The sequence below is a fragment of the Rhinopithecus bieti genome, unplaced genomic scaffold (assembly GCF_001698545.2).
Source record: "Rhinopithecus bieti isolate Rb0 unplaced genomic scaffold, ASM169854v2 scaffold_7648, whole genome shotgun sequence".
NCBI lineage: Eukaryota > Metazoa > Chordata > Mammalia > Primates > Cercopithecidae > Rhinopithecus > Rhinopithecus bieti.
Genome location: NW_016805609.1, coordinates 156948 through 180659, shown reverse-complemented (window position 1 = coordinate 180659; position 23712 = coordinate 156948). Strand labels below are relative to the sequence as shown.

Below are 23712 nucleotides of genomic sequence, written 5' to 3'. Positions count from 1 at the left end.
ATGGTCACATGGTCTCTGTCTTCTTGGTTATCGTTTGCAAAAGAGTACAAGCTTGGGCTGGACTGGCCAGCCAGCCTTCCTGTGGTTGTAAACATGTGGGTCAGGCATGCTGGATGCTGGGCGTGGGCACTCTAATCCAAACTCAATTCTTTTTTTTTTTTGAGACGGGGGCTCGCTCTGTCGCCCGGGCTGGGGGGCAGTGGCCGGATCTCAACTCACTGCAAGCTCCGCCCCCCGGGTTTATGCCATTCTCCGGCCTCAGCCTCCCGAGTAGCTGCAACTACAGGCGCCCGCCACCTCGCCCGGCTAGTTTTTTTGTACTTTTTTTTAGTAGAGACGGGGTTTCACTGTGTTAGCAAGGATAGTCTCGATCTCCTGACCTCGTGATCCGCCTGTCTCGGCCTCCCAAAGTGCTGGGATTACAGGCTTGAGCCACCGCGCCCGGCCGAAAACTCAATTCTTAACAAAGGTATTATTTTTAAAAATTCAGAAAAAAATCTATATCAATATCTCTGCATTTATCCAAGAAATAAATCTAACAAAAGGTATACGTACAAGTCACACAAGAAAAATATTATAAAACTTTATTTAAATTCATTAAAGCACTCACTTTGGCAGCACATATACTAAAATTGGAACGATACAGAGAAGATTAGCACGGCCCCTGCACAAGGATGACATGCAAATTCGTGAAACGTTCCATATTTTTCCTTTCTGCCTCTTTTCTTTCCTTCTCTTGGTACCTGCTCATGGTTATGAAGCTTTTAAAGTAAAGAACATGTAGTACCTCCCGAGTATTACCAGTGGGTACCCAAAAAAAAAAAATCATTAAAGAAGACCTAAATGAAGAGACAACTTCTTGTTACATTGCATGTATGTGTGTGCACATGTACCTGTGCATGTGTGTATGTGTATATGCACAGAATAAGGTCTAGAAGTAAAAGCAACAAAATGTTAGTATTTGTTACCATCACGTAGTGAAAGTAGACATTTTTCTTTTTGAATTAGTATTGTCTAATTTTTATCATAAACCATAAATTGTATTTTTTATGTGGTAGTTAAAACTTGTATGAACTGCATCTTACTGTAGCTATCCTATTTATTTATTTATTTATTTATTTATTTATTTATTTATTTAAGACAGAGTCTCGCTCTGTCGCCCAGGCTGGAGTGCAGTGGTGCAATCTCAGTTCACTGCAGACTTCGCCTCCCAGGTTCAAGTGATTCTCATGCCTCAGTTTCCTGAGTAGTTAAAATTACAGGCGCCCACTACCATGCCTGGCTAATTTTTTTGTATTTTTAGTAGAGACAGGGTTTCGCCATGTTGGCCAGGCTGGTTTTGCACTCCTGACCTCAAGTGATCTGCCTGACTCGGCCTCCCAAAGTGCTGGGATTACAGGCATGAGCCACTACGCCCAGCCACTGTAGCTATCCTTTAAAAACTTAATTAATAGATTTTATTTCTTAGAATAGGTATTTTGAAATTTTTCTTCTGCAAATTTACTTGTATAAATAAATCACAAGAACTTTTGTCTTTTTTAAAAAGTTACACATCTTTACCTTCTTCATCAAGGCTGCTAAAACTTTGTCCTTCAGTCAGCAAATCTCGCTTCTCATCCTTCCATTCCTGGCTAATTGAGGACACAATCTCCTGTGAAGTTGCCTTTAAGGCGGCGATGGAATTGCACCGTTTCTTAGAAGGTGAGGCCTTCAAAGCTAGACAGAAAGGAAAAGGACAAATACAGATATTTATTGTAAAATCACATTAGTATTTTATTTAAAAGTGAATATATTTTATTATTTATTAACATTTTAGTTATTATTTGAGTAGAAGAAAAGAGGCTTATTTTATACATATGGAAAGGGAGATGAAACAATTTCATCTCATGAATACGACAAATTGGCTATTTGTCCAAAATGACTTGACTTAAATCAGAATATCCTAGAACAAATTAAGAGTTAAAATTTCTCTCGGCCGCAAGCGGTGGCTCACGCCTGTAATACCAGCACTTTGGGAGGCCGAGGCAGGCGGATCACGAGGTCAGGAGATAGAGACCCTCCGGGCTAACACGGTGAAACCCCGTCTCTACTAACAATACAAAAAAGAATTAGCTGGGCATGGTGACGGGTGCCTGTAGTCCCAGCTACTCGGGAGGCTGAGGCAGGAGAATGACGTGAACCTGGGAGGCAGAGCTTGCAGTAAGCCGAGATCGCGCCACTGCACTCCAGCCTGGAAGACAGAGCGAGACTCCGTCTCAAAAAAAAAAAAAATTCTCTCCAGATTTTGAAATAAAATCTTACTTGAGGTAAAATTCAAATGTTTTACTGCTCAAGAATCATTTCCCCCTCTCCAAACAATGTTTTTCTAGTGCTGGAAGGAGGATGGGTGAGTTGATAAGCACAGATGGTAAAGTATAGAGAATTCTCACGACCCTGGTTTTATTAACTTGGGACTGGGGATTTCTAAACATGCCAATGTTTAATCTTATACTCATGTTGCCCAATTTAGCCAAGTTACTTCTGGTTGTTTTTTTCTTTCTGTGACTTTCCACTGACATTTCCTACCCTTTAGGTCTTTTCTAGGTCATGGTTTTATGTCAAATGTATAATTCACTTCCAATCTTTGTCTAAACAGCAGTCTACAACTTCAGAAGTGTGTTGGGAACCTGAACTAATGAAAATGTACTTCACCATCAATCATGCTTGCTGAAGCCTGGGACTTTACAGAGGACACGTCCATGGAAGTTGCTTAAGTGGCAGCTGGGCCATCCTTATTTACATTCACTCTTTGCTGCAATAATTCTTCTTGGCTTAATATTGCTAGAGAATTTCCTTGGAGGGAGGGAGAGAGAGAAGCTGAGGCCTGTTTATGCTTTCCCCTGAATATGTTTTTGGCAGTGTTTCTCTTCCTTTAGAGGTTTGCATAAAGGGGTAGTCTGATAGTAAACGTATTAGAGTAATTCTGTTGAGCCTTGGGAATCTTGAAGCTTAGATTACACAGCTCATCTGGGGCCTTCCCAGGGGCTGCTTGCAAGAACTTAACTGGAGAAGGACTTTGGGACACACAAATGAGGGAAGAATGGAGGGCAATCTCTCCACTTAAAGAGAAGGGAAGGTTTATTTGTCCCTCGAGCAGTCTTAGAATCATAGTAATATCATCATCCTAATAAATAACATTTGTGGAGGGCTTTAGAGTCTGGAAGCCAACATTCACATTGCATATCTCAAATCATCCACATGTATGAGGAAGAGGAAGGCCTTTTCTTAGGTCCAGAAACTGAGAATAGAAAGATTGTGGCTTGCCCAAGGTCACAGAACTAGCAAGCATGAACCTCAGGTGTCTTTCTTTTCTTCTTAAGTTGCTTTCTAGGTGGTTCATTTTCTAGCTCTTTAGTATTCTGTTTTCTGGTTAAACTGAGGGGAAAAAAAGATAAACCTTGAATTTGTTTTCTTTGAGGGGAAGAAATTTTGAATGTTTAAAAAATAAGTCATGTTTACCTTAATTCTCCACTCTCTCAAATAGTGGTCACACTTGTTTTACAAGAAGCTATTATTATCACACTGACCTCTGCCTTAACATTCTATCTGCTAACTTTTATTTATTTTATTTTACTTTATTTTTCTTTAAGTTGTGGGGTACATGTGCTGAATGTGCAGGTTTGTTACATAGGTATACATGTGCCATGGTGGCTTGCTGCCCTCATCAACCTATCATCTCTGCTAACTTTTATAGACCTTTAATAAACTCCTGTCTTTCAATATAGTATTTTAAAAAACTTCTTCTTTTTTTTTTTTATTTGAGACAGAGTCTCGCTCTTGTTGCCCAGACTGGAGTGCAATGGCACAATCTCGGCTCACCGCAACCTCCACCTCCCGGGTTCAAACGATTCTCCTGCCTCAGCCTCCCGAGTAGCTGGGATTACAGGCATGCACCATCACGCCCGGCTAATTTTGTATTTTTAGTAGAGACGGGGTTTCTCCATGTTGGTCAGGCTGGTCTCGAACTCCTGACCTCAGGTGATCTGCCTGCCTTGGCCTTCCAAAGTGCTAGGATTACATGCATGAGCCACTGTGCCTGGCTGTATTTTAAAACTTCTAAATCAGAGGATCTCAGATGTGGGTTGGAAACCACTAGGGAGTCTTGGAGACCCTTTCAGAAGATCTGTGATGTTAAAATTATTTTCATCATCATGATAAGACATTATTTGCCTTTTTCACTTTCATTCTCTCACATGTGTAGAGTTTTCTAAATGTTACATGACCTGCGATGTCACCACATATTGAATTCAGAAGCAGATGTGCGACTCCAACTTATCTTCTATTAAGCCAGACATTAAGTATTAAAAAAAAAAAGGTAAAACAATTCCACTTTTCTCACTAAATTATTTGTAGAATATATAATTATTTTGTAATTATTTATGTTAAAATTGACTGATGTTAACATGCAATTTTTTTCTTAACTGGTAAGAATTAATAAGTATTTTAAATTTTTCTCAATTTTAATTTCTAATATGTGAAATATAGGCTATCACCCACATAAAAGCTCTTTGGTATCCTCATAATTTTTAAGGGTGTAAGGTGGCCCTGAGACCAAAAGGTTTGAAAACTGCTTTTCTACATCATAGTTCTTAGGTCAATGTTATTTCTCTAAACGAAGAAACAGCTATGATCAAAAGGTTTTTGGCAGTACCAAGGAAATGCGATCAGGGTGAGAGCCGTGTAATGAGGAAAAGATACTCAGGAGACCTATACTCATGGCATTTCATGGAGTGAGGGCCAAAAGCCTGGAAAAAGAAGTAGCTCTTTGTTCTTTATCAGCATCACATATAATGAGGAGCAGAGAAGACCGGAAAACAAACCTCTGCCAAGACCACATAGCACCACAACAAAGAGTTCACTTTTTTCTCAAGTGGTGAGCTTCTTCCTTAAAGGAATGATCTCACTCAGCAGATAAGAGCTTGGATTTTGCAGAAATTCAATTCTCAGGATCTCTTTTGATTGGGTAACCTTGAGAGCTGGTTTGGGTGGCTGGTTGCTTCCTTTTGTGTGACAGAAACGCCTGAATTTGTCTTTGGCTCAACCATGGCTGGCAGTAAGTATCCTGTGCCCATTTCCAGCCTTGCATTCTGCCACTCGACTACCTCTGTGTTCACTTTTCAGCTCACCCTTCTGCCATATTGGAACCTACCATATTCATTCTGCCCGTAGGCCTTTGCACATGCTGTTCTTTCTCCTTGAGGTGCCCTTCCTGTCTCTCTTCTTAATGAACTCTGGGTTACATTTTCAGGATTTAGTTGAAATATCTTTTTATCTGTGAGCTCTCTTTTGGAAGAACTGGTCTTTTTTTCTCTTATTTCTCTCCATGTACCCATAGTAGCACATTCGGAAATATTAGCAACTGTTTCATTATAGATCTGTCACATGTTTCAATCTCTGGCTCAAAACAGACTATTAAATTATTGAGGGAGGAACTAATCAATATTTAAAAAGCTTTCTATATCATCAGTGCTTTGTGTGGTGCTAGATACATAATAGGTGCATGAGTGTTTGTTGCATGAATGCATTATTGTTCTGAAATCTTAGAACAGTTTATTTTCTTTAACAAATTAATTTAACTCTTACATTCTATGCAGGAAACTAAGCTTTAGTACTTTAGACAAGTTATTCATATGGAGAATTTCAGTGAAGTTTCAACATAATGGTGACTAGTATTTCCAGGAAATATTATAGGATTTTATAGACATTATTACACTGGGAGAATGACTCACTTGTGGGTGGGATGTAGGGATTTAAAAAGGTTAAAAAACACTGACTTCATAAAAGAAACTTGAAGACTAGGTACTATTTTCTTGGTGGGAGGGAGTATGCCCCTAGGCATGTAGGGCTTTGAATTAACCACGGTTGACGAAACATCTTCAAGTTGTGTTTTAAAGTGTCTACTTTTCTAACAATTTAACTTCCCTTTGAAATGGTGGTGTTAGATAAAAATTCCATTCATTCATTGCATTATTCATCAAATAACGATTGAGTGCCTACTGTGTGCCAGGAAATCTGCTAAGTGAAAGTTAAGGACTTTGTGCACCAGGGAATCCACGGACGTTTATTTCCTTAACATTATTGTTATTGTTATTATTATTATTATTATTATTATTATTAGCATGGAAGGATTTTAACAGTAATCAGCAAGAGCAGATTTATATTTTAAACTGATTCCTCTAGCTGCAGTGTGTGTGGGGAAATTGGATTGAATGGGTACATGATGGGAGGCAAAGAGACCTGTTTGGGGCCACAACTTTATGCAAAAAAAATAATAATAAAACCTGCAAACCAAAAAAAACACAGTGGCTGAATCAGGAGAGGTGTTGTGAGAGAAGGGGCTGCACTCCTGATACTGCAGAGTGAGGACTGATAGGTGTTGCCGAGTGACTGCACGTGGGTGGTAAGCAGAAGGAAGGGGTAAAAGGATGATGCCAGCGTTCTGGCTGGATAACTGGGCAGATTGTGGTGGCCTTCCATAAGACGTGGACCCAGGTAGAGAGGCAGACTCTGGGGTGGTAAGCAGCTAAATTCAATTTTGGGCATGCTGAACTTGTGGAATCCAGTGGATGCTTAAGTTCGGGGAGTGGACAGGCAAGGGGAACTGCTAGAAGAGTGGGGAGTAAGTTGCAAGTACACAGATGGTAACTGAACCCTTGAGAGAATGGGGAATTACCCAAAGTGTTGTACAAGAAGAGACTAAGTCAGAGCCTGGACCCTGAGGAACAACCACAATAAGAGTAAGCAGGGATGAAAAGGTTCCAAAGGATACCAAGGAGGAGAAGAGAGGCTGGAAGGCAACCAGGGAAGTCCTGAGTTATGAAAGACAAGTGAAGAGAGTATTTCACAGAGAACTGATATCAGTGGTCTCAAATGCTGGAGAGTTTTAAGAAGACTGAAAGTGGCTGGGTGCAGTGGCTCACACCTATAATCCCAGCAATTTGGGAGGCCAAGGTGGGTGGATCACTTGAAGTCAGAAGGTCGAGACCAGCCTGGCCAACATGGCAAAACCCTGTCTCAACTTAAAATACAAAAATCAGTTGGGCATAGTGGCACAGGCCTGTGGTCCCAGCTACTCAGGAGGCTGAGGCAGGAGAATCACTTGAACCTGGGTGGCAGAGGTTGCAGTGAGCTGAGATCGTGCCACTGCACCCCAACCTGGGCAACAGAGTGAGACTCCACTTAAAAAAAAAAAGACTGAAAGTTGTTCAATGGCTTAAGCAATGGTTGTTGATTACCTCAAAAAGAACATTTTGGGAGAGTGGTGGGATCAAAAACCACTGGAGAACACTGAATAGTGACAAGAGATAAAAAAGTGAGACAGCAAGTGCATCCAACTCTCATCTCCAATAGGGTGATGGTAAAGGAGGAAAAAATATACCAGGAACTGGAGAGAGATGGAGTGTTGAGGAGCCTTGTTTCTATGATATAAGAGAATGAGCAGATGGAAGGATGAGCTGTGGAGCCAGAAGAGGGAGTGAATGGTTAAAATTACCCTGTAGTGGAGGTAATCTCTACAGGGATCTGTCCTGGACCGTAAGGAGAAGACTGGACCCAGTATACATGTCATGGTATCTTCATCCATTCAACAAATAAAAATAACAATATGTGCACCCTCCAAACCCACACCCCTTCACTAAGTTCTGGGGATACAGCAGTCGGCTTACAATGTCTTTTTTTTTTTTTTTTTTGAGATGAAGTCTTGCTGTGTCACCCAGGTTGGAGTGTAGTGGTGCAATCTCGGCTCACTGCAACCTTTGCCTCCCGGGTTCAAGTGATTCTCCTGCCTCAGCCTCCCCAGTAGCTGGGATTACAGGCACCCATCACCACGCCTGGCTAATTTTTGTATTTTTAGTAGAGATGGGGTTTCACCATGTTGGTCAGGCTGGTCTCAAACTCCTGATCTCGTGATCTGCCCACCTTGGCCTCCCAGTCTTGGGATTACAGGCATGAGCCATCGCGCCCGGCTAGCTTACATTTAAATAAAGGAGATAGGCATTATGTAAGTAAAACCTATAGCATAGGACCTAAAGTATAGGTCATTATAGGTCATGATAAATGTTAGAAAACATAAAGCAAGGAAAGTAGATAGGAATCACCTTTCCCACTGTAGCAGGACTATAAGCATTATCATTACTATCTACGAAATAAACAAAAGTGATAAAGTACTTGACTGTGCTTTGAAGTGAAATATCTTATTCAATAAGTGGTATTTAGGACAACAGTTAACCACCTGGGAAAAAACAAGGTTAGATCTCCCTCACTTCATACACCAAAATGAACACAACCTCGATTTAAGAAAAAAAAAAGCATAAAAAACAATCTATAAAAGGTAAAAGAAAAATATGGGTGAACATGTATCTGATTCTTCAATGGTGAAGCCCTTTGTAAGTATAAGGCTTAAATAAAAAGAATCCTGGCCGGGCGTGGTGGCTCACGCCTGTAATCCCAGCACTTTGGGAGGCCGAGGCGGGCGGATCATGAGGTCAGGAGATCGAGACCATCCTGGCTAACACGGCGAAACCCCGTCTCTACTAAAAATGCAAAAAATTAGCCGGGTGTGGCGGCGGGCGCCTGTAGTCCCAGCTACTTGGGAGGCTGAGGCAGGAGAATGGCGGGAACCCGGGAGGCGGAGCTTGCAGTGAGCCGAGACTGCGCCACTGCACTCCAGACTGGGAGACTAAGCAAGACTCTGTCTCAAAAAAAAAAAAAAAAAAAAAAGAATCCCACATTTAAGGGATGTAAGATATAAGATGACAACTCTCCCCAAATTCAACACAATCTTTATCAAACTACCAGCTACCCTTTTTCCCCCAGAAATTAACAAACATTATAAAATTCAGAGGGACATACAAGGACCCAGAATAGCCAAAACAGTCTGAAAAAGAGTAGTTGAAGGACTCACACTTCTTGATCATGAAACTTAACAATGCAAACCAGAAGTAATCAGGATAGTATGGTACTGGTATGAGGGTAGGCATATTGATCAATAGAACAGATATGAGAGTCAAGAAGTAAACCCTTAAACTTGTGGTCAATCGACTTTCTTTTCTTTTCTTTTTTTTTTTTTGGTCTGCTTTTTTTTTTTTTGGTCTGGTTTATGTTTTCTCATGATGATTTTCAATAAGAGTGCCAAGATAATTCAACCAGGGGAAGGAATAGGCTTTTCAACAAATGGTGGGGAAACAACTGGCTATCCACATGCAAAAGAATGAAGATAGATTCTACCTCCTATCATATACAAAAAAATTAAATCAGAATGAATCACAAACCTAAATGTAAGAGCTAAAACTATAAAACTCTTCAAAGAAAACATGAGAGTAAACCTTCATGACCCTGGGTTAGGCAATGCTTTCTTAGATCACACCAAAAGCACCAGCAACAAGAGGAAAAAAATTGGACATCAAAATTAAAAAATTTTGTGCTTCAAAAGACACTATCAAAAAAGTAAAAAGACAACCCACAGAATGGAAGAAAATGTTTGCAAATCATATATCTGATAACAGACTTGTTTCCAGAATATACAAAGAACTCTTACAACTCAATAATAAAAAGACAACTCAACTAAAAATGGACAAAGGGTTTGAGTGAGCATTTCTCCAAAGAAGATATAAATTGCCAATAAGCACATACAAGGTGTTTAATATCATCAGTCATTAGAGAAATGTAAATCAAAACCACAGTGAGATACTACTTCATACCTACCAGGATGGCCAAAAGAAAAAAAGACAGGCAATAACACATGTCAGTGAGGATGTAGAGAAACTGGAACCTGTATACATTGCTGGTGGGATTGTAAAATGATGCAGCTGCTTTGGAAAAGAGTTGACAGTTCCTTAAAATGTTATCAGAGAGTTACCATCTGACCCAGCAATTCCACTTCTAGGTATATATTAAGAAGAAATGAAAATATATGCCCATATGAAACCTTGTCCAGGAATGTTCGTAACAGCATTATTCATAATAGCCAAAATGGAAACACACCAAATATCCATCAGCTGATGAATAAACAAACTATGGTATATCAATATAATGGAATATTCTGCAATAAAAAGAATAATTACTGATACATGCTACGATGCTACAGATAAATCTCAAAAATATTCTGTTAAGTGCAAAAAGCCAAACAGAAAAGTTCACATTATATGATTTATATGAAATGCCAGAATAGGCAAAACCATAGAGACAGAAAGTAAATCAGTAGTTGCCAGGGGCTGGGAAGAGGATGGAATGGGGAGTGACTGCTAATGGGTATGTGATTTCTTTTTGGGGTAATGAAAATTTTCTAAAATTAGAAAATCGCCGGGCATGGTGGCTCATGCCTATAATCCGAGCACTTTGGAAGGCTGAGGCAGGTGGATTACCTGAGGTCAGCAATTCAAGACCAGCCTGGCCAACATGGTGAAACCCCATCTCTACTAAAAATACTAAAATTAGCTGGGTGTGCTGGCTCACACCTGTAATCCCAGCTTTTTGGGAGGCTAAGAAAGGAGAATCACTTGAACCCAGGAGGCAGAGGTTGCAGTTAGCCAAGATTGCGCCACTGCACTCCAACCTGAGTGACAGAGTGAAACTCCATCTCAAAATAAATAAATAAATTAATTTAAAAAATTAGAAAATGGTGATGATTGCATAAATTTGTGAATAAATCAAGAATCATAAGCCTGTATGCTTTAAAAGGGTGAGGCGTACACATCTTAATTATATCTCAATAAAGCTATTATTAAAAAATAGATAATAAAATCAAAAATCAAAATGGGAAAATGTCAATAGATTTGATTACCTATGATTTAAAAAACTTGTTCCATTAAAACCTGATGCATTCTCCAAACTGGAAAATCTGTGACACATGCCATATTTTATGAAATTGAAGATGCCATTGATCGGCATTAATTTATATGCCCCTAAGAAAGAAAAACCTCCCAAGATGGGGAGTCTCCTAAGGGAGGCTCACCAAAGCTGGAATATTAAAGGGCTGCATCCTCCAAAATGCACCAGGGGTTGCAGTGAAACCCATGTTTTTCCAATCTTGGCAGAGGGCTAAGAAAGGTGAAAAAATCTTTCTTAAAAATTGGAACCAGAGCAGGGCGCAGTGGCTTAAGCCTGTAATCCCAGTACTTTGGGAGGCTGAGGTGGGTGGGTCACTTGAGGCTAGGATTTCAAGATAGCCTGGCCAACATGACAAAACACCATCTTTACTAAAAGCAAAAACCAGCTGGGCGTGGTGGTGCATGCTTGTAATCCCAGCTACTCGGGAGGCTGTGGCAGAAGAATCGCTTGAACTAGGGAGACAGAGGTCGCAGTGAGCCAAAATCGTACCACTGCAGTCCAGCCTGGGTGATAGAGTGAGACCCTGTCTCAAAACAAAACAAAACAAAACAAAAAAAAAGGAACCACAAGCTGGTATTCATGTAAGCTTGCAGTCTCAATAAACACTATCTTATAGTCTATTCTAGGCCAAAGAAACCTTGGGCAAATAATTTATGGTGATGTCAATTTGACAGCAATTTTAAGACACCATTGGGAGAGTCAAATGTGGAAAAAAGTTTCCCTTAGAGTGAAATAAGGTTAAAAAAGGGGTTAATATCTTCAACACATGGAATTGATATTAATAATTTGGAAAAAAAACACCCAATATAAATGGTCAAATGTTACAAAGCTCAATTCTCAAAGGAACTATAAATGGCTAATAAACATGAATAAGGGTTGAGCCTTACTAGTACTTAAGAAATACAAAATAAATCAATCAGATAACATTTTTTACTTATCAGAGTGGCATAATTTAAAACCACAATGCTGGCTAAGGGCTGGTAAAATACAGGCTCTCATGGGAGCCTTCTGTGGCACAATCTCTCTGTGCAGTTACGTGCATTTTATTATCCTAGTACCCCTTTCTTGGAATCCATTCTGAAGAAATAATCCTAAATTTGGACACAACATTTGTCTGAAATTATGTTCATAAACTAGTAAGAAATAGAAAAAGGAGAAACAATGTAAATGCCCAATACTGAAAGAATGATTAAATAGATTCTGGCAAAAAAAATAGATTATATCACACTCATATAATTTGAATGTGTTGCAATTTCAAATGGTGCCCTGTAGAATATACAATGATATGGAAAATATAACATTATAAACTATTCGTGTTATAATGCTACGTGAAAAAAGAGTACTATACCTAAAATTGTGTACCATTATGCTATCATTTTAATGTAAATACATAAAGCATAGAAATAAAGATTGGTAGAAAGTACATCAAAATATTAGCAGTGGATATCTCTGGGTTGTGGTATTTCAAGAATTTTCATTTTTTTTCATCTTTTGTATTTTCCAAAATTTTACATTGCAAGTATTTGACTTTCATTAATTAAAAAATCTCCGATAAATATTACCAGGAAAATTTGTCTTATTTAAANATAAAGATTGGTAGAAAGTACATCAAAATATTAGCAGTGGATATCTCTGGGTTGTGGTATTTCAAGAATTTTCATTTTTTTTCATCTTTTTGTATTTTCCAAAATTTTTACATTGCAAGTATTTGACTTTCATTAATTAAAAAATCTCCGATAAATATTACCAGGAAAATTTGTCTTATTTAAATATAAAATATGAACATTCTATTTTTTCAGTTGTGTGTGGCTAAATTATCATGTTTTAGTTTATGAAACTGGATCACAGAATAGCAAAATGATAAAACAACTATATATAGGGTTATTTTCTCCTTTCACGTCTTAAAAAATACCCACAGATATTAATCGTAGAAAATTTAATAAATATCAATATAAAGGAAAATAAGAGCCCACATACTCCCTTGATCTGGAATAAGCATTGTTAGCTTTAGGTTTAGTTTCCTCTTCTGTTTCTAGTTACTCAAGGTTTAAAGTTAGGGTATTGATTTGATATTTTTCTTTTTTCTTTCTTTCTTTTTTTTTTTGAGATGCAGTCTCACTCTGATGCCCAGGCTGGAGTAGAGTGGCATGATCTTGGCTCACTGCAACCTCTGCCTCCTGGGTTCAAGCAAGTCTCTTGCCTCACCCTCCTAAGTAGTTAGGATTACAGGTGCATGCCACCACCCTGGCTAATTTTTGTATTTTTAGTAGCGACAGGGTTTCGCCATGTTGGCCAGGTTGGTCTTGAACCCCTGACCTCAAGTAATCTGCCCGCCTCAGCCTCCCAAAGTGCTAGGATTACCGCGCCCGGCCTCCTTTTTTTTTTTTTTTTTAAGGTAAGAGTTTACAGCTATAAATTTGCCTCTGAGCAATGCCTTCACAGCATCCCATAAATTTTTGGTAGGTTTGTTTTCATTTTCATTCATCTCTGAGGTTTTTCTACTTTCCTTGTAATTTCTTCTTTAACTCATTGGTAGTTTAAGGGTGTGTGGTTTAATTTTCAAATACTTGTCAAGTTTTCAGTTTTCACTGTTTATTGATTCATTCCATTGTGATCAGAAAAGATACTTTGTATGATTTCAGTCATTTAAAGTTTATTGAGACTTGTTTTGTGGCCTAACATATGATCTAGCCTGGAGAATGTCCCATGAGAATAACTGCTGTTTTGTATATTCCATTAGAATTCTGCTGTGCATTTAAGGTATACAGACTGATAACTACATACAAGGTGAATACATCTATATTTAACAAACTAAATGCGCTGCTAACACATCTTTTTTTATTGATTGCATACTATTCCGTTATTTGACTGTATCATAATATATTTAACCAATATATTATATGGTTGGACATTTAGATAGCTTCTAAATTTTTTCACCACTAAACAGGACTCTAATGATTAGGACATCAATAAACACCAGACTGGGTTACTTAACCATAATTACTAAGTGATAACTGCTGCAGGGAGAGAAATGCGTTAGTTCTTCCAGTAAAAATTTTGCAAAGATACATAATGAAATTAGCTGCTAAAAGTAAAAAAAAAATTTCTAAGAATCTTACCTTGAATTTTCTTGAAAACTCTGGAATTCATGAACTTTAGAAATCTGTCTGCATAAAAGCTTGGTCTATGAACGGAAACAGTGTCCTGAAAAGACAAAAAACAGGATCACAGGGTCACCTCTTAGTGCTCATCTCAAGTCAGAAGAGAGATCTATGCAATTGGTTCTCTGTCAGCCAACATTCTTAACCAAAGGTGGCCCAGAGATAGAGAACAGGAATGCCCTGTGTCCCACGAGGCCCAGGAGTCTGGGGCTGAGGAAGAAGGGCATAGACTCAATCGGAACAAAGATTCTAGACGCTCAAGACCAAACCGAGCAGGGGAGAGTCAGCAAAAAAAACTGTGCTACATCAATCAAAACAGCTGTCCTCATTCACAACATTGTGTCCCGGGAGGAGTTTTTAATTTCTTTTTTTACATACAGGCAATCAGTGCATCAAGTGTCATCTGGAATGAAGGGTAACTCCCTTAATCATGAACAAAAATTGGGGACATAAACAAAACTATCCTAATGTAAGAGTGACATTGACGTTTAAGCTAAAAAATAGTTCTAGTCTCATCTCCCAATAACAAGGTGAGGAGATGCTAGGAGGATTCCTAGGAGACAAGGCTAACAGATGACTCCTTTGCCCTGAATTTTCTGCTGATTGCGTAGAGTTGAATTGAATTAAACTGTTAATGCCATTCTTCTCTCGTGCTTGGCAGGAGTCTTTAGGGCTGAAGGGTCATTTGATTACAAATCCAGGAAAGGGGGTAGATGAAGGGAAAGGGGATGGATGCAGGAGCTAATTTTCTATGTTTATTTAGTAATCATTTATCCAAATCATGTATCTAAGCTGTACACTTGCAGACATAGTAAATTTGCTTCTAAAATGCTTCATTTTGAATTCAGGTTTATGGACTCCAATAGAGAAATTTCTTTTCTTTTTTTTCTTTTTTCTTTTGAGACAGTCTTGCTCTGTCGCCAGGCTGGAGTGCAGTGGTGGATCTCGGCTCACTGCAACCTCCTGCCTCCCGGGTTCAAGTGATTCTCCTGCATCAGCATCATGAGTAGCTGGGATTACAGGCACCCAACACCACACCCAGCTAGTTTTTGTCTTTTTAGTAGAGAGGTTTTGACCATGTTGGCCAGGCTGGTCTCAAACTCCTGACCTCAAGTGATCTGCTCTCCTCGGCCTCCCAAAATGCTGAGATTACCGGTGTGAGCCACTGCGTCTGGCCCTGCTACATCTTTTAAAATGTACTCTTTCTGGCCTGAAGTGGACACATTCTTCCAACAAGGCAGTAATTTAGAAATATCAGTAGAAGGCAAGAGCCTAAGGGGTATCCATAGAGGATCAAGGTTCAGCCCTTGCCTATAAAGAGAAGTTACGTTGTTGTTCCCTTTGGCATGAATAAACACTGTTTAAGTAAGAGCCATGTCTGAAAACAAACAAAAATAAGTTCATGATATATACAGCACAGAAATTTTCATTAAAAAAGAAAAACAAATGATAGGTTTGTTTGTTTATTTATTTATTTATTTATTTATTTATTTAGAGATGGAGTCTTGCTCTGTCGCCCAGGCTGGAGTGTAGTAGCACAATCTTGGCTCATTGCAACATCTGCCTCCTGGGTTCAAGTGATTCTCTTGCCTCAGCCTCCTGAGTAGCTGGGATTACAGGCATGTGCCACCATGCCCGGCTAATTTTTGTATTTTTAGTAGAGACGGGGTTTCGCCATGTTGGCCAGGCTGGTCTCGAACTCCTGACCTCAAGTGATCCGCCCGCCTTGGTCTCCCTGCAAAGTGTTGGGTTTTAAATAGACAAAGGTGGGGGACCCTTAGAAGCACCTGGTCAGTACAAGACTAGACGATTCAGATCCATCTGTTAACAGGAAACTGAAATGGTCTCAGAAAATAGGAGGGGAATGGAATGAGGGTATTCACTCTCTCCCCTTCAATGTTCAAGGTACTATGTATGCAGTCCCTTCCTTTCTTAGCTTGAAGGAAACATAAAATTAACCTACCATATTGACCTTCTTTCATAGGAGGAATTTTTGATTTGAGTAAGATTGAGGTTAATTCTTTTTTTTTTAAATTAAAATTTTTCTTTTAGAGACAGGGTCTTGCTATATTCAAGACTAGGTTTGAACTCCTGGGCTCAAGCGATCATCCTGCCCCAGTCTCTTGAGTAGCCAGGACTACCAGCACATGCCCCTACACCCAGCTTAGAGGTTAATTCTTGGAAATAAATGTGTGAACCTGCTGTTTAAAAGTGCATTCTGACTGAAGTCAGTCCTTAGCCGGTGGACAAAATGTAGATCTTTCATGCTGAAAGGTTATTAACAGTCTTCCACAGAACTGAGAAATTATGTGTTCCTTTCCAAAAAAGAAGAAGAATATCATCTATAATTTATTCTCTTTCAAAAGAAAGTATCTGCTAACATCTTAAGAGGAAATGTGTGATCAAATCCTTGACGAAAATATTCTTTGGAATTGCTACTTCAAGTTATTAACTTAGGCCAATAAATGTTGTTAGTAGCAGGAAGTAGAAATCTAATGTCTAGATGGAACTCTGTGTGTGTGTGTGTGTGTGAGAGAGAGAGAGAGACAGAGACAGAGACAGAGACAGAATGTGAGAAAGAAGGAGAGAGAAAGGTGGGAGAAACTGCTCTTTGATAACTGATGTTTTTCTTCAGTTACATCAATTAAGACATTCTCGGCTTACACCTGCAATCCCTGCACTTTGGGAGGCTGAGGCAGGTGGATCACCTGAGGTCAAGAGTCCGAGACCAGCCTGGTCAACATGGTGAAACCCTGTCTCTACTAAAAATACAAGAATTTGCCAGGTGTGGTGGCACATGCCTGTAGACCCAGCTACTTGGGAGGCTGAGGCAGGAGAACTGCTTGACCCTGGGAGGTGGAGGTTGCAGCAAGCCGAGATCGTACCACTGCACTCCAGCCTGGGTGACAGAGCAAGACTCCGTCTCAAAAAAAAAAAAAAAAAAAAAAAATAATAATAATAATAAAGACATCCTCAGGCAGCCAGCATATATAAATGTTGATGCAGAAATACATACCAATTAAAAATTTTCACTTTCTGTGTCTCTATTTGTTAGGCATTGTGTTGAACACTGAAACGCACTATTTTGTTCCATGCTCACACCAGGCAGGTGTCATTACTATCCCCCTGGTATAGGTGATAAACAAGGGTAAGAGGCCACATAACTAGCACTGTGCCTGGTCACATGGTTAGTTCAGCAGTGAATGCAGAGTTCAAATCCAGGCTGTTCACCATCAGAGTCAGGGCTCACACTTACTGTAGCTTGGTTGTGTGAGAACTTCATTTCAACTGCCCTACTAATCATCCCTACAAAAAAAGACCCTCTCAAAGTTAGGTCCTTTGGATTTCACACAGACACAGATATCATTTTGTTTTTCTGGCCGCTAGGCTGGATGTCATGTATTTGAATAGTTATTCAAATTTATGTTGTCTTTATTCTCAAATTTGAACTGATCTACTAGCCTAAGATTCTGAGTTTATAAAGACTGTTGTTTCATTTCCTCTTAGAGTGTAGCAATACACTTTTCTGCACATACTCTGAAGTCTCTGAGAAAGCAGAAATATATACAGTGTAATAAGGAAAATAAGTCACTTACCCCATCATAAACAAGAGCTTTCCAGGAATGTTCTAACTTCTTCATTAACCTAAACATCCATGGAAAATTAAAAGAGAATGTAAAATCACTCTCATTTGGTGATTTTTCAGAAGCTTTTGTAGATTGATTTGGAAATAATAAAAGACCACTCCTCAAACTTCTTACCTATACGATTGTAGAATGTCAATAATGCCCATAAATAAAAGTAGCTTTTCTCCCCTATGGCTTTTAGCTGGAATGCCTCCCATTCTGTTGATAGAGCAAAAGAGAAAATATTTGATTACATATTATAAGAATAGAAAGTTAAAAAATCATTTCTAATAAATAGACTGAAAATAAAAATAGACCATTTTTAAGAATTCTGGGCTATCTCCCACTCATCTTTTTTTTGTTTGTTCTTTTCTTTTTGGTTTTTGGGCATCAGTTAAGGTCATCCTGGGAATCCAGAATGATGTATTAATACTTCCCTACAAAGGAGAATAATATGATAACTGCTAACTCTGAAGAGCTGGATGGGAAGAATTCAATTTAAAACTTGTTCCTACTTTAAACTATGAGCAAGAATTTTTAGACCATTATAAAATATTCCTTTCAAAAAATGCAATACTTTTTTTCTGATCAAAAGAGAAATGTATATTTACTTTTAAAAATAAAATACAGAAAAACACAAAGGAAAAATATAATTAAACAGTTATTCCTAGGATGCAAAGATAACTACTATTAACATCTGGTACACTTTTCTAGTATATATGTATATGTGTGTGTGTATTAGTCAAGAAGGGGTATTATTTATTACATTTTTTACTTGCTAAATGATAAACATTTCCTTATATTCAATGCTAATGTGGTTTTTAATAGCCTTATTGTATTTCACTGATACAGGATAATTTAACTGATTATTGGACATTTAGATTGATTTGCAAGAAATAACTTTTCAAAAAAGATTTAATATGTGTTAATTTCCTTTACAAAAGTGAAATATGCCCATGGTTTAGTCATTGTTGGAGAATTCTAGAAGGCAGGCATTTATGGCCGTGGAAAAAGATTTCTTTCATCCAGTCTCCTTGCTCAGCTAGTACACATACCTGATGCAGTCTACCATTTCAATAACTTACTTTGGTTGCAACTGTTTCTGTTAGTCAATATGCACTTTATACATGCAAATTAATCCTGTAGTTACTATCACATCTGGCTGAGGTGAGAGACCACATCTGCCAGGGTGCAAGACTAGAACAACAGAATCCCCTTGGGCAGATAAAAAGCTCTGAATTGCGAACATCATTCTCATTGTGTATTTGCTTAAAACCTCTTTATTCAGGCTGGGCTCAGTGGCTCATACCTATAATCACAGAACTTTGGGAAGCCAAGGCAGGTGGATCACATGAGGCCAGGAGTGTAAGACCAGCCTGGGCAACATGGTGAAACTCCATCTCTACTAAAAATACAAAAATTAGCCAGATGTAGTGGTGCATGTTTGTAATTCCAGTTACTTTGGAGGCTGAGGCAGGAGAATCGCTTGAACCTGGGAGGTGGAGGTTGCAGTGGACTGAGATGGCACCACTGCCCTCCAGCCTGGGTGACAGAGGGAGACTCTGTCTCAAAAAAATAAAAAATAAACAATAAAACATGTTTATTCAAATTCAAAGTTTATTCTTTCCTCTTGCGGTGAATGTTTTGAATATGTAGTTAATGGGGACAAAAACATTTTCAGCCATTGTTTAAAAAAAATAAATGGAGCCATTTGAAAAAAGAAACCAAGTGGGTGAAGGAGTAATAACTGGAGGAACTGTCACTCATCTAGTTATCTTTAAATGAATAGAAATGGAGACCAGTTTAACCCATTTTAGCACCAAGTAGAAATTAGTTCCTGGAGTCCCACCCTAAGGTGAATGTGACTGTCTATAATTACCCAGTGATGTGGGCTACCACAATCAAGAGGGTGGGTGGGTGTGTGGCTGTACTTACGTGTCTGGGTTCTCTGTGATTATCCCATCTCCAGATTTCCCTGGACCCTGGATAGATTCCATGGCTGTTGAGTAGAGAACCTTCTGCATCCCAGGCCGCTTAGCATCAGGCACATTTTGTGAGGTCTCCTCCTCTTTCTCTTTGAGGGAATGGTCCAGGAAATGAATTCCCAGCAGAAGGCTATAGTCCATGATCTTGAAGCTTTCTAGTACCTGAATGAGAAAAAGAACCAGGAAGCCAGTCAACCCAAAGGCCTGTTCGTCTCATCTACTCATGATCAGAGAGCTCTAGATATACAGACACACAGCTCCTGTTATTCCTCCCAGGGTGGTGGCTGAGAGATGAAGAATCAAAATAAAATCACTTGAGGTTATTATTAGGCCACATGCAGGAAGGATTATCATAACGGCTCCTAGATGGGAATTTTATGCAAATCTGAAACAAGCACATGTTTTCTCAACCCTCCATAAAAGTTTCGCTAATAGCACGGATTGAGTGCTTTCCATGTGTCAGTGTTACAAAGCTCATTTGCATTCAATCTTCTCAACAACTCTATAAGCTAGGTACTACTATTGTCTCTGTTTTACAAATGAAAAACTGGAGGCACAGAGAGACAAGGTAATGTGCTCAATATCACACAGCACATAAGTGACAGAGACCCAAGCAGTCAACTCCAGTGTCCACACTCTTTTTTTTTTTTTTTTTTTAGATGGAGTCTCGCTTTGTCACCCAGGCTAGAGTGCAGTGGCACGATCTCAGCTCACTGCAGCCTCTGCCTCCCAGGTTCAAGCGATTCTCCTGCCTCAGCCTCCCAAGTAGCTGGGAATACAGGCACATGCTACTGCGCCTAGCTAAGTTTTGTATTTTTAGTAGAGACGGGGTTTCACCATCTTGGCCAGGCTGGTATGGAACTCCTGACCTTGTGATCCACCCGCCTTGGCCTCCCAAAGTGCTGGGATTACAGGCTTGAGCCACCGCGCCCGGCCCAGTGTCCACACTCTTAAGCAGTAAAGCAGAGAAATCAACAACCAATAGTTTCTACAAGCTTGTATCTTCCTCAGCATGAAGACACAGCTAGAACGTGTCTTTGTCTGAATTCTGTTCTCATAATCTTAAACTTGTTGGAAGTCAGCGGTTTTCTTCTCAAAACCTTTTTTTCTTTTTATCTTTTTTTTTTTTTTTTTTGAGACAGAGTCTCGCCCTGTCGCCCAGGCTGGAATGCACTGCTCACTGCAACCTTCGCCTCCTGGGTTTAAACGATTCTCCTGCCTCGGCCTCCTGAGTAGCTGGGACTACAGGTGCCCACCACCATGCCCAGATTTTTTGTATTTTTAGTAGAGATAGGGTTTTGCCATGTTGGCCAGGCTGATCTTGAACTCATGACCCCGTGATCTGCCTGCCTTGGCCTCCCAAAGTGCTGGGATTACAGGTGTGAGCCACCACGCCCAGCCCTCAAAGTCCGTCTTTCGAAGGTGCCGTTCAGTTTCCTGTCGCAAGTCCTTTAAAAACATATAATCTCAACAAAGCATAGTACTTCATGTTTAATTATCCACTCAGCAGACAGTAGGGAGGCAAGGGAATTAAAAATAGTTGGATGCAGCCAGACAAAAGAGATGGCAATGCTCTGAAAAGAAAATGACAGGAGACAAGGTCTAGGTCCGAGTCTGTTGAGATGGCTTCAGGGTATAGGTGGGGCTTTGACACTCAGGACCTTTTCAGAGGGAAGAGCAGTGTTCAGGAAGAATGCCTGCAAATGGGGTGTTTTCCTCTATGATAAAGTTCTTTTTCTACTAGTTTGTATGATTCTCCCCTACAACAGACTTCTTAATACCTGGTATTTCTCACACAAAGCTGTGCAGAAAAGTAAGACAATGCTGGTTGTCAGAACAGCTGTCTCTGAACCAACATGAGAAGCTGTTCCTATACTTTAGCTAGGAAACACCTTGAAGGATCATAGCCTATAGATCATTGTTTAGGGATAAAATAATCCAGAATTTCTTACGCTTCTTGTTCTTGCTCAGCCCAACTGCCTTTTGATATTTATGATATAGTAAAGAGGGGATCAGGCCTGAAAATTCAGTTACCTGTGGCTGCCACTTCATGGATGCCACCTGAGAAAAGGCTTTGTGAACTATGGCATATGGCCTTCGAAAAATATGGTTATTCTGCATTACAGGCATCTTTGCCATCAATGAGAACTGAGAGTGCGCTGCAAATGAGTATCAATTATTCCAGAGGGTTCACGCTTCTTCTCTCAAAAAGTCAAGTTCAGAAGGGAGTCACACAGGAGCTGAGAGTAGAATCTTATCACTTAAGAGGTTTGGGCTGTGGGATTTTCTAACCCAAGTGATCTAAGAGTGGCCTGATAACAATGTGGAACCAGCCTTCCTAATGGAAGGAGGAGTGATGTCAAGATTGGAGGAGGAAGGGAGGGGTGATGGGAAATGCTTCTTACCACCGATCCAATGCTTGAGTACCAGACCCTTTGGTTGGTTCTCCATGGAGGTGTATCAGTGCCTCACTGCACCATACGGTAGCACAGACCATGAGAGAAAGAAAGACTGTTTTACGTCAGGAGCACTGAGGGCCAGACTTTTGAAAGAAAACACTAACAGATATTGGATGCTTTCTTCAGACGGAAGTAAGTGGTAGAAGGGCCTTAACCTTTCTAATTCTCAATCATACTGAAACGATGGCTCGGGAACAGTACCCACCCAGACAGCTTCATCAACTCTTCACAATGAATGACCATCTGCAGATGCTAATTTCCCTACTCATATTTATCAGTGCTAGTGCTTCCTTTCTCGGAGAGACTTGGATAAGGACATGGGGGATGGGCAATGAAGAGCATGGACTCTATGACCTTAGGCAGGTCACATCATCTCCTTGTGTCTCAGTTTCTTCATCTGTAAAATGCTGACAATATTACCTATCATATAGGGTGCTTGTAAAAGTTAAATGTGGCAATGCAAGTCAAGTGCTTAGAAAAGTTCCTAGCATAAAGTGTTTAATTAATTGCTAGCTCTTATCACCATGATTATAATTCACGGTAACTTACCCCTCACACTCGCTCAAGAGACAACAGGTGTGAGCTTGAAGTAAACATTCCTAGAATTACACTTCTGAAAACAAATGTCACTAAATTAGCCAACAAAAATAGAACCATATTGCTGGCCTGCTTACCAGTGTCATTTTGGCAAATCCCAATTCCTTTAGAAGCTCTGGGTTTGTGGATACCAAGGGGTATGGCCTGGATGGCTGACAACACAGGAATTTTCAATTGGCAAAAACACAGTCTTGTGCCCTGCACAGCCTGAAGCACCCATTTGTCAATGTTTCCTCCAAAGCAGTAAGCTGGCTTCAAAAGCAAGTTGTAATAAGACTCCGACAACACTGTGGATGTTCCTAACAGGCACCCAGAATCGTTTATTCAAGTTAGGAGTGGTCAAGCTTAAAAGCATTCCTGCCACCATGATTTTCCTCTGCAGAGTATCCATGAATTAATTCTGCTTGTTAAAAAGCTTTTTTTTTTTTTTTTAAAGTTTTTCTTATATTGTCATGCAATATTCAACCTCTGCAAAGCATTTTCCTCAGCAAAGCATCCATGAATTGTTAAGAAGTTTTTTAAAAAAATGAAATACTTTTTCTTATATTTTTCTTGCAATATTCAACCTGAACCATGTGTTTTGTACTTGCAGTCTTTCTCCCTGCCCATGAACAGGCCTAAGAGAACTGGGCAATTTTATAGGTGAGACAAAGTCAGGCTGTGTGGTCCAACCTGAAGTATTGGATATAGTAAGACACTATTCTGATGCTGTAAGGGGCCTTTTTTTTTTTTTTTTTTTTTTTTTGAGATGGAGTCTCGCTCTGTCACCCAGGCTGGAGTGCAGTGGCCAGATCTCAGCTCACTGCAAGCTCCGCCTCCCGGGTTCACGCCATTCTCCTGCCTCAGCCTCCCGAGTAGCTGGGACTACAGGCGCCTGCCACCTCGCCCGGCTAGTTTTTTGTATTTTTAGTAGAGACGGGCTTCCACCGTGTTAGCCAGGAGGGTCTCGATCTCCTGACCTCGGGATCCGCCTGTCTCGCCCTCCCAAAGTGCTGGGATTAGAGGCTTGAGCCACCGC

The 23712-nt window shown here is 39.8% G+C and overlaps 1 protein-coding gene across 3 annotated transcripts in view; it reads right to left on the bottom strand.

The window, feature by feature from the left end:
• PIP5K1B (phosphatidylinositol-4-phosphate 5-kinase type 1 beta) overlaps positions 1-23712 on the bottom strand; it is a 210870-nt gene that overhangs the window by 82142 nt on the left and 105016 nt on the right. For all 3 annotated transcript variants that reach the window (XM_017873042.1, XM_017873045.1, XM_017873044.1), the window contains exons 7-11: positions 19589-19800; positions 17789-17872; positions 17624-17672; positions 13986-14070; positions 1561-1716 (exon numbers count right to left, since the gene is read on the bottom strand). In XM_017873042.1, the coding sequence (XP_017728531.1) occupies positions 1561-1716; positions 13986-14070; positions 17624-17672; positions 17789-17872; positions 19589-19800 (586 nt within the window). The remainder of the gene's footprint in view (positions 1-1560; positions 1717-13985; positions 14071-17623; positions 17673-17788; positions 17873-19588; positions 19801-23712) is intronic.